Source organism: Melozone crissalis, unplaced genomic scaffold, assembly GCF_028551555.1.
Source record: "Melozone crissalis strain CALT ecotype California unplaced genomic scaffold, PUWL_Pcris_2 ptg000013l_1, whole genome shotgun sequence".
Taxonomy (NCBI): domain Eukaryota; kingdom Metazoa; phylum Chordata; class Aves; order Passeriformes; family Passerellidae; genus Melozone; species Melozone crissalis.
In genome coordinates, this window is record NW_026535791.1 from 42,415,876 (window position 1) to 42,427,464 (window position 11,589).

Here is an 11,589-nt window from a genome sequence, read left to right on the forward strand (position 1 = left end):
TTCAGTTCCCTCTCATCTCTCCCCAGTAGCAGTAGTTATACAGGGAACAGTAAGCTGATTTGCAAACACTGGGTTCAAGGTTATTTTTAACATTTCTTAAGGTGGAACCTTATCTCTTCTGTATTGACATGTAAGAGAATTCTTCAATTATGTTCTGGGCAAAGAAAGGTGCTGTGCACTATATAAAGATTTTTCTTTTTTCTTCCTCTTTTCAGAATCAGGAACAGCTTCGAGAAGAGGATTCTGATTTTATTCTGAATGATGGTGACCTTACCGTGACATATGGTGATACAACAATAACTGCAAATGGTTCTTCTGGCCCCCATACAGCTACCACTAACCTTGACAGCAGGAGAACAAAAAGCAGTTCAGAGGAAGCACTGGAACGTGATTTGGGAGCAGCAGATCATGAAGTTACAAGCAGGGGTACCCGGCTAGTATTTCCTCTGGAATACAATGCATGATTACTGACTCAGTAAAAATAACTCTTGCTCTGTGAATGGATCAAGGAAGACTGCAGGCCACTGTGTCACTTGAGGTGGGGGTGTTTATTTAAACAAGTTAACACACAGAAATGGTTTTGCTAGGGTCTGAAGATGTCACCTATTTTTCACTCAAGATGCTGACAGTGGGGTTTTCTATATGTCTGAAAATAGACAAATGAGAAAACTGGTTATTCTCCTCTTTCCAACTGCTTATCAAATCCAAGTATAACTAGCATGCTGCAATTGTCTTGTTCAGCTGCAGCAGCTCTCTCTCTGAAGAGAGGTACATGAAAATGTTGTCATAGAACTGAGCTTGTCTTGGCTTAGCTTGAGAATGTGAAAGGACAACTATAAACTTGAAAATTATTAAGAGACAAAAAAGATTGTGTGTGTATCTGAATGTGAAGAGATCCATTGTTAACTTCTCTCTTGAGGTTGAGAAAACTCAAGTGAAATGGGACAGTAAACATTAGAGTTACAGATGTGTGAATGAAAGACTGGGGAATCTGTTACTGCAAAATGTACTTAATCTATTTCAGGGAAAAAAAGGGAAAATAAGATTTCTTCGCTGGCCAGCTGTTTAAATAGGAAGGCCATGAAAGCTACTTGTCCCTTTAGCTTTGGGCAACTTGACTATTACTCTTAGCCTAACTTCTAGTGCCTCAAAAGAAAAACATCCAGCTTCCTGTGGTCTAAGATGTACCTGAAGCCAACGTGAGCCTGGAGCCAGGCTCTCTTGGGTAGCAGTCACAAAGTAAAACTTTCTTTGATATGAAGATAGTTGGAAACTTGGGCTGGGGAAAACAGCAGATAGGAGGAGGAGAGAAATAAAGAGAGAGAGAGGGGCAGTATTGAACTTGCATGGAACCAGGAGGTTTCATATTGCTCAGAAGACTTCATGGACTCTGCTTACAGTTCTTGTGTGTGATAAACAGCAAACATCTAATTAAACAGACAAACAAATACTACTGTTTTTACCATTTGTGACTATCCTAAAAGAAAGCTGTTTACCCTTGTTCTCTCTCGCAGAGTAGATGTGAAACTTCAGTGGGGCATTGCACAACAGCATATAAGCTACAGAAGTGATGAACTGTAGTATCATCTTAAATGTGAAAAGGGAAGAATCTCTGACTAGTATTTAGCCCACTTACATGTAGGCTAGCTTTAACTTATTGCTAAATGCTTTTTAATTTCCAGATGACGAGATAATCATTGTCTTTGCCAATAGCTGAAAATGTATGCTTTGAAGAGCCTTTCAGCTATTTAAAGCATGCTAAAATGTGATTTCATTCTCATGTCTCAAAAGATTTATTTTTTTAAAGAGTTTGTGGCCCACTAATGTGATGTAATATCAGTTTGTCCAAAAAGTGTGTTTTTCTTGCTGCCATTTCAGTTGTTCCTCTCATAAAACTGTGTGTGAGTAAATACCCACTCTGTTTTTCCTTAACTATTAAACTTATTGGGCTAACCTCAGTACGTGAACTTCCTGCTGCAGAGGAACTTTGCAGTTGTGTTGTCTAGTCTGCTTTCTTTCAAATGGGTCCTCTAATGAGTGATCTACCTCTCTGTCTGTCCCTGCAAGGCAAATTTATAAAGGGTATTGATCTGTAAAGACTGTCTCACATTATTAAGAAAAGAGACAAGGAAACCAGGAGTCTTTTTGTGGAAAAATTGTAAGACCAATATAGAATCACAGAATATTCCCAGTTGGGAGGGATCCACAAGGACCATCAAGTCCAACTCCTGGCCCTGCACAGCAGCATCCCCAAGGGTCACACCTTGTGCCTGAGAGTGTTGTCCAAAGGCTCTTGAGCTCTGTCAGGCTGGTGTTGTGACCACTGCCCTGGGAAGCTGTTCCAGTGCCCAACACCCTCTGGCAGAAGAACCTTTTTCTAATATCCTGCCTAAACCTTCCCTGACACAGCTTCAGGCCATTCTCTGGGCCTGTCTGGTCACCACAGAGAAAGATCAGTGCCTGCCCCTCCTCTTCCCCTCCTGAGGAAGTTGTGACTGCAATGAGGGGGCTTTGCTCTTAAATGGTGCAGGGTAACAAACCCTGATGAAGATGGCTGAGCAGAACAACTCCTTTGCAGGCCCACATGTGTTTTGCAAAAATAAGCCCTAATTCCCTTCATTTCCCTGGGAGCACAGGCAGTTTATCAGTTAAAGCTGAGGAGCCATGAGCAATCCTGTGACTGCCAGGAGCCCTGCTACACCCAGGGGCCCAGCACTGGAATTTCCAGGGTGCTTTCCGTGAGAGGTGTTCCAAGCGCTGCTGGCTCCAGGAGAAGCTCTGGTCCTCAATCTCCAGTTATCAGAAAGGAGGAGCACTATGACAAGAGTGTTTACACTCTGTGCTGCATGTCTGCTCTGCAATGTAAACTGGCTTTTCTGATAAGCCTGAACAAGGCTGAAGTATCACATACTTGGTTCTTGACCAAGTCTAGCCCTATTCCAAGGATGCATGTTTTCTGGCCTATGAAAAGACCAAAAAAAATTTATTTGCTTTGACAATGAAGGAATTGCCTTTGGGGAAAGGAGTGCAGGAATTTTAACTGGAGGAGAGAAAAGAATTCTTTTTTTGGCTGACCTTCCAAAGAGCTGATCTGAAGCAAGTAAATAGCGAAGGTTAAAATGACGTGCATTATTTATGAAATGATGGCTACTATGTTTTACTCCTGGGGGGAGGGAAAGCTCTCACAGTAGGAATTCTAGCAACCTTAACGATATTGTGAGCTGCTCATGCTACTTAGGAGGCCAGATTCTGTGATTTTTGTCTTTATAATAAGATTGGCATGATCCTTCATGGATAATATCAATTTAACTCCAATTGCAGTCTCTCTTTAGACAGTGTTGGTCAGCAGAATATCTTTTAGTCTTATTCTGGACAATAATACCCTAAGAACTAATATGCCTAATATGCCTTTCAAAGAAAGGTTCAGTGTTTCTTTTAACTCTGAAGCAGCTCCCTGGAATAACATGCTTGACCTCAGCCTTGGCAGACATGGTGTCTGCTTCTGCACAAGTGTGGGAATGGAATTTGGATACTCTCAAGCCTAAACTTCATATGCTTTTCTTTAACATTTGGGGGAGGACCTTTTTGGGGGAGAAACCAGAGAAGTTACAGATGCATCAGCAGGGAGTATTCCTCTCCAAAATTACTGAACTCATGACCCACTGAAACTTTAGAAGAAAGGGAAGACAACCCAGGACTAGGAGACACAGACCATCCAGGAGAAAATCAGCCAGTAAACGCCCTGGACTGGCTATGAACAACCTTGGTCATAATCAGACTTGCAGAAAGTAGGACAAAGCTGCTGAATAGGTTAAACACATTAATCAGTCAAAATTATGTAGATTAACAAATTCAAATATCCCTGTATTGGAAAATACTCTTTGTAAGAAGCAGCCCATGCAAACCTTATTTTCAGTGCAGGAGCAGGGTCCCAGGGTTTAGGGGAGAGCTTAATATGGCACAGTGAAAAACCACAGTTACTTCTTGGTCTGGAATTTTTGGGAGTGCCATTCTGAAAAGTAACTTCCAATAGAAATAAGCCTGCAAAGTGAAAGAGGAGGAAAGTGTGGAGGAAAGAGTGAATTACAAAGCCAGGAAATGGTTTAAACAGGCAGCTCTACTGTGGGAACAGCACTGTAAACAATTGCTATTCTTAATCTTGCAGTCCTAAATGCTGAGAAGTTATGTTGGCTTCTGCATACCTTATCTAAAACAAGGGCTGTGGGATAATGCAAAAGTTATAAAACCACCCCATTCTAACTGATCACAAAATGAAAGGCTTTTACAGGGTAGCACTGACTTTCTTCTACTCCAGAGTAAGGAAACTAACTTTGAACAATTTTTTTAAAGTAACCTCACATCATTACTATGTTTTCCTGATTCTAAACTGCCTATAGTAATGTTGAGAGCAGTTCTTAGGGTAACATTAGTGTGGTAAATATGGAGGAGCCTTATGAAACATGCACACTTACAAACAGGATGCAAATGCTTACCTAATATTTGAATCTGTGTTACAGACTCAAAATAACATTTCATATCTTCATCTGATAATTGCAATTTATATAAGTTTTTGTCATGGAAATTAAACAGTTGCAACAAAGCAATTGAATATTAGAATCAGTTCAGATTTTCAGGTAATTAAATTATCTATCTCGTTTGGCTGCTTTATTCACTCTCCCTCTGGTACTTTCTTGATAATAATCTATTTTGCACTGCCCCACATGGACTTGCTGACATCCAAAATGCCAGCGGGTTTGAAGATTTATCTAGGGACTGAATGTTAAATGGGTGAGCCAGGTCATTATAATTTATTCTGTAATAAAAGACTTTATTATTTGCCCGCACTGTCTCTATCAGGGAACTTGCTGGTGGAGAAAGGTATGTGCAGGAGGGAGAGCAGCCCTGGCTTATTGAACACCTGCTAAACTGCCAAGGGTAAAGCCAGTGCTCCCCTCAGTTCTTGTGCAATAGTACAGAGCCAGAAAGATTTCTATTGGTGGACGCAAGGGAGCAGCAATCTTTGTCCTAGGAAAACTAAAAATATTTGGGTTAATTCTAGCTTTTATTAACATAATAATTTTTAGTTTAAGTTTCTGAAGCCCCATTTCCTGCAGTTTTTTAACCTTTCAGAGCTTGAAAATGTCATATATAAACACATTAGATAAAGATTTTTTAAAAGGAGAGAGAGAGAGAGGCAGAATAGTCAAACTTCACTTTGGTGCCTGAGTACAATTTCAAAGCTATGCTACACTGCTAACTTATGCAAATATGATTAATTAAATGGCAATAATTTGAAATGCTGCAATTAAAGGTCGCTTTCCTGCTTCTAATTGAAAAAAAAGTCTCCAGATTTGCATTCCCTCAGAGAAAGTGAATGCCCAACTTAAAAGGTTTTTGCTGCAGTGTTAAAATACTTAACTTTAGGCTATGAGAAATGAATTGGATTTATTTTTTAACTAGTAAAATCTCTGAAGTTGTTATTACTGAGGCAGGGAGAAGTAGGTCACGCAGTTCCGTGTTGTAATATATTTATGACTTTTGTTTCCAGACTTTAGTTTAATCAGGGAGGTTATCCTCCACTGCCTGATTTTGAATTTCAGTCCCAAATTGCTTGGCTTGAATGTCTTGACGTTGACACAGATTAATACCAGAGAGCAGAACACCAGAAGGCATTCTTCTGGATCGCATCAGCCGATTAGTAATAGCGGTTGTGAAATAACAACTTCCAGCACGCGGGGTCACTTGAGGTAAGTTTGTCTGATTTGAGTTTGGGATATCAGAAGTAAAGAAAGGGAGGTAAAATCACACAACCCACAGCTGGTTCTGGTGGAGCAAGGAGAATGTAAGCCATCTAAGGACGTCCCAAATTTGCTTCCTTCCTTTAAGGGAGACAGGATGCCAAGCCTTGCCTTTGCACTTACAGGCTGGCTGCTACAGGTTGCCTGTTTATTCATTTTGGTCTGTTCATAATGCTCAAAATCAGAAGCAACATTTAGCCTGAATTTTCAGTTTGCCATTCTTGTCACTTATGATATAAACTTATCAGAAAGGATTCAGGAGGTGTCTTAGGGTTACTTCAACATAAAAATGCACCATGTATCCAAAGCATATCATGCTGCCCTGACTGTGGTAGATGGTCTGTCCAAAACCTTTGGTGCTTCTGTTCCCTTGAGGCACCTAAAGCCTGCATGGTATGGTAGGTTCAAGATGGGAGTGGTCCAACTGCTGTTAGGGAGGGCTGTAATAAATCTTTAGTCCTAGCTTTCCAAAGAGATACACATGGTTTCTTGTGTGCAAGAAACTGGGTGCTCCTGCACCAAATATCTTGAACAATGCTGAAGTAATTGCTGTAAGCAGAGGTTAGTAGAACTGGAATATGGTCCTGTATCCCCTGACACATCCTCTTCATTGACAGCTCCATGACAGCTGTTCTTTCAATATTTGCCCTTGAACAGTGAGGATGTAAGGAGAACAGCAACTTTGCAGTACCAGGGCTTGGTTTCTTGGTCTTCAGCACACCAAAGGTGTGCAGGTCTCCAAGTCCTAGTTTGGAAGCTCAGTATCCTAAAGAGGTTAAATGGCAAGGAACTATCATTTAAATGCAACAGTGGGTGGGGAGGAGAGAGAATGCAGAATGTTGTGAAAGCTCTCCATGTTGTGGGAATAGTAGCAGTGGAGGATGGGGAATAAACACCTGCTGGGCTTTCTGCCAGTGGCTGGCTTGTGTACAAGCTTGGCTAAACTTTCATTCATGTGGACAAGATACTGCAGTAAATTCAGCTCTGAGTCTCTTGATTGAGGCTTCATCCAAGCCTTCTGTTCTCAAGAGAGGAAATGTTAGTGCTGCTTGGAACTCCTGCTCTGCCAACAACCTTCAGGTCAGGTACGTGTTACTGCTGTAGATCAGCATCACCTTTCCATTTCTTATTACTTCCTTACTTTGAATAGACTTTGGAGTCACTGGGAAGTAGCAGGCAGCTTTTGTGGAGTTCATTGTTTCACACTGAGTCACACCACTGGCTGCACTAACCATAGCTGTCATTTGTAGTCATCAGAAATATGTCTTCTTATTTGGCTGATAGTAATGCAAAACTTACTGTGGCTTGACACATTTGTGATACATGTGAACTTTGTATTTTATCTTGGAAGTGAAAAAGGCTGGCACTGTCAGGTCTTTCCTCAAGGCAAAACCAGCAACTCAGCTCTCTTCTCACAGTAGAGAATTGATTTAGAGTTCCCTTCCTTAAAATCTAATTAATAGTTTCCTCCTTGGAGCATCTCCACCCTAGGAAGGGTTGCAAGGTGCAACAAAAAGTAAACATTATGTAGAGAAATAAAATAGAGATTTACATCAGCATGGCTGGGATAGAGAGGTGTTATAACTTCTAAATCTGTTGTTAGAAAGAGTGAATGATTATGCAGAGAAGGGAGGTCTTGATGATATACTTAATTTTATGAGATATTTGGAAAGTCCTTTCTCAGAAAGCCTTGGCTCATGCTCTCTTAGTCACTGTAGGAGGATGAATCTAGAAGGATTAATAACTGACCATTTATTCTCCATTCTGTTTCTTATCTTTTCACCAGTTTTCACAATGCAGAGAAGTAACCAACACTGTCATCTAGAGATTTGTAGGGCTGGATCTGGAGAAGGGAATCACAGGAAATTGAAGAATGTGGGGATATGCAGTTCATTTTGGAACCCAAGGTTGATTGTAAAATGGGGTGTTGCACTTAGTGAAAAGCATTTCCAGTGTGCGTGTGCCTACAAGTGCAACAGCCTATAAAAATAGCTGCTTGTCTGTCGGAAAGAGCTTGGAATCACCCTGGCCAGTGTTCAGAAGACAGCAGGAGTGATTAAAAAGGCAGTGCTGAGAGCTGAAGCCAAACTCACAACCCATCTGTTGCACTGTAAATGCAGAGCAGGAGCTGCTGGCCCGTGCTGTCCGCAGCAGCCATGTGTGGGTGGCTCTGACGTGGAGCTTGGGCAGACGTACCAGAGGAGAGGAGAGCCTGCTTTGTCTTGCACTATCCCATCAAATATAGACAGGAATTTTTCAGTATGTTAACACCAGCTGAATATTTCAACTGGATCAAGCAAAGGAGGAGTGGAAATAATGAAAAGAGATGGTGATCAGAATTTAACTCTGCTTGAAGAGCTACAGACATTCTGCACGCTGACTTTCCTTCCCCAGCCATTCTGTATTTTCTTAAACATACTTAATAAAGGATATTTGTCAATCTAACATTGCTTCTGTTCCAAGCCTAGGGCAGGGCACCTCTGCCACAACTGAGTTCAATAATCTCAAAGAAACTGAATTTCATTAATTTAGGTATCTATTATTTTTCCTAAACAAGAGTGAGTTCACAAAGTAAAAACTATTCCTGCTAAACTGATCCACAGTCCAAGACAAAGTGATTTCTGAGAAGCACTTAAAGTAAAATAAGCCAGGTGTGTTTTGCAGTTAGGAGCTGTTTTTTCCTTTTAAAAAGAATTTTAAGAAGAATAAAAAGTGACAGCTTACACTCAGTTTTTGTGTAGGGTAATGCTTGAAAATGTAACTATTTCTATATACACTATGTGTCCTGAGACATTTGATCAATGAAATAAAATTATCAAATCCATCCCTATTAAAAATCTTAAAGAAAACCACAACTGCTCTCTTTCTATGGGACAAGAAATCAAATTTAAATGTTAAATTATTACATACAATCTGAAAAGGGAATTATAACCTGAGGTAAATGTACAGGTATCTTGAAAGCACCTTTTGTTTGAGCAAGGATGAGTAATTAAACAAATGCCACAACTGTAGAGAGGAACTTGGTTTATAGCATGAAATTTTCTATAGCAATTGCAGTACTGAAATGCACCTGTCTTTTGCTAGAACTGCCAGCCTCATCTGCTCAGTAGTGCTTTTAGTTTTTACACTACAATGAGGAGAAAGTGCTTCTCCATGGTTTGCTATGCCCCACTTCTCTCTCTACACTGGTCATCCCGTGCAGAAAATTCTTTCTGTGCTATTCAAGCAGTGAGTTTGTCTTGTGTGGTAGGTTTTGAAAGAGCAAACAGAAGTTGCACTCAGTAGGGAGCAGAGCTTTGCTGGTGCCCTCCATGCTGTGGGAGGCAGGGAGCTCCCAGACCAGATGCTGTGGGGTTGGATGTGGCTGTGGAGCTCCAGCCACCTGCTCCCACCCAGCTCCCTGGTACTCAGCCCTTGACAGACCAAGAGCCAGCTGGGTTAACTGAAGAGTGGGGTTTGAACTGTGTGCATCCATGGTCACTGATGTGGTTTAGCCCCAGCCACCAGCTGAGGCCCCACAGGCACCTGCTCACCCACCACCAGTGGGGTGGGGGAGGGAGTCAGAAGGACAAAAGGGAGAAAACCTGTGGGCGAGATAAAGTCAGTTTAATAGGGAAAGCAAAAGCTGTGCACACAAGCAAAGCAGAACAAGTAATTAATTCACTATTTCCCACGGGCAGGCAGGTGTTCAGCCATCTTCAGGAGAGCAGGGCCCATCTCACACAACAGTAACTTGGGAAGACAAACAGCATCACCCCAAACACCTCCTGTTTCCTTCCTCTGCCCCCAGCTTTACATGCCAAACATGAGGCCACATCCTCCAGGACACCTCTGTGGCCAGCTGGGGTCAGCTGTCCCGGATGTGTCACCTCCCCACTCCTTGTTCACCCCCAGTCTCCTCACTGGTGGGTGAGGAGCAGAAAAGGCCTGGGCTCTGTGCAAGCTCTGCTCAGCAATAAGGAACATGTGCCTGTGTTACTGACACTGCCTGCAGCACAAACCCAAAACACAGCCCCACACTACCTGCTCTGAAAAAACTGAACTTGCCCAGCCAAAACCAGCTCAGCTGGGCTTTTCAGCCAACAGCAGGAATTTGGGGTTAGACCCCAGCGAGGCAGCGGTGTCGAGCAGCTTCAGGCAGTGAAAGAGAGGGGATCCAAGGTGCATAGTGCACTTTCATCTAATGGATCATGGGAGGAAGTCTCTTCAAGCACAAGAAACACCCATGTTGGTAGAATCCTGCTGGAAAAATAAACAGGGCAAGATGTGATTTACCCTGGACAATGGTATTTAGAAAGGGAGGAGAAGGGAATGCCAGCAAATTTCCACAGATTTTCCTTCACTAGGAAAGAATTAACTGTTACAACTCTATGGTCAAATGTAAACAGAACTACCCTCAGGTTACTATAAGCTATCCATAGCTGCATGCTTCAGTACAGATTCTATATCTGTGTGGGGCAGGTCAGCAGTAATTTAAAAATAAATCCAAAAAACTTCTAAAAAGGAAGGGGTCCATACTGGGCCTTTAGCCAACAAAAATCTGCAAAGATGGATGTGCAATTTGTCTTGTAGAATTTCACACTTTATTTGGAGAATAACACTATGCTTGTATGAAAGCCCTCGGTTACAAAAGTCAACCTGATTTTACCTTTTAGCAGTTATTGCAGAACTTGACTCTCAAGTCAGGATGTAAAGGATTTCAAAGGATGCAAACTTCACTCTGTATTAATTGTTCTTATGATATCACAGGTATTCAAATTACTGCTTACAGTTAGATACGTCTAATGCTCCAGTTGGTTTAGATTAAGGAGCAACTATCACCTTCCCTGGATGCTTTTTACCTTCACTGCTTTAAAACCCCTCAATATTGGAATGAACTTCTCCTAGGTAGAGCAGTGATGAAGCCCTGCAGGCATTCAGAAATAAGTCCCAGGAATGATTCTGTAGGGCCCTAGACTACTTGTGCATTCCCCAGATCAAAGCATCGTTAGAAGATGAAAAATTTTACTAATTAAGTGTCTAGCTGAAAATTATTCTAGCTATTCTGTGACAGATCACAAGAGACTTCTCTCCCAGTTATCCCTGGACCTTTTCTTTCATGCACTAGTAAAGAATTTTAAAGTAATGTTTATTAAAGGCACAGCCTAACTCTTCTGAAGGATGGGAGTTTTGCTGTGAGGGCTGGGGCATCACTCACCTGCTCAGCAGAGGAGTTTTACTCTCTGCATGCTGAGGAGTGCTCCAAGGTCAGCCCTCAGGAGCTCAGAGCCTCAGCACTGGAATCCCTCCTGTCAGGAATCTGTGAAGCTGTAAGCTCGGGCATGACCAGACACACTTTGACAGCTCCAAGCAACCTGAAACTCAGTTTAGAAATAAGCCAAGTTTATGCAGTCTTAAAATTGCTGACTAGCTGCTTCCGTCAGGGGTAGCATTACCAATTTACAAGCAATGTGTTAACCTCTGGTAGAAAGCTAAAGGCAGCAGGAGGGCCACTTTCCAGGGCAGAGCTATCAAAACAGCTACACATAGCCTATACTGCTTGTCAAGATTTTAACTCCCTTCCTAGCAAGGAACAAAATTTTAGAAATACCAGCTAGTTATTATTATTATTATTATTATCCAATCTAAATGCAACTGCTTTGATTATAAGTTATTGGAATAGTCAACTAGCAAATATTTTAATAAGAATTTACAGAGAAGAACATATGGTTTCCAATGTACAATTTAAGGATGCAAAATGAAATTCATGCTAAAGCAACTCCTCATTTGCTGCAGCAGCTTGAGGCTGGGT

The 11,589-nt window shown here is 41.6% G+C and overlaps 1 protein-coding gene across 2 annotated transcripts in view; it reads left to right on the top strand.

Moving 5' to 3' along the window:
• SLC9A7 (solute carrier family 9 member A7) overlaps positions 1–1,985 on the top strand; it is a 69,590-nt gene extending 67,605 nt beyond the window's left edge. For both annotated transcript variants that reach the window (XM_054271634.1, XM_054271635.1), the window contains one exon: positions 216–1,985. In XM_054271634.1, coding sequence (XP_054127609.1) covers positions 216–464 — 249 coding nt within the window. In that variant the 3' untranslated portion in view covers positions 465–1,985. The remainder of the gene's footprint in view (positions 1–215) is intronic.
• The last annotated feature ends 9,604 nt before the right edge of the window (positions 1,986–11,589 follow it).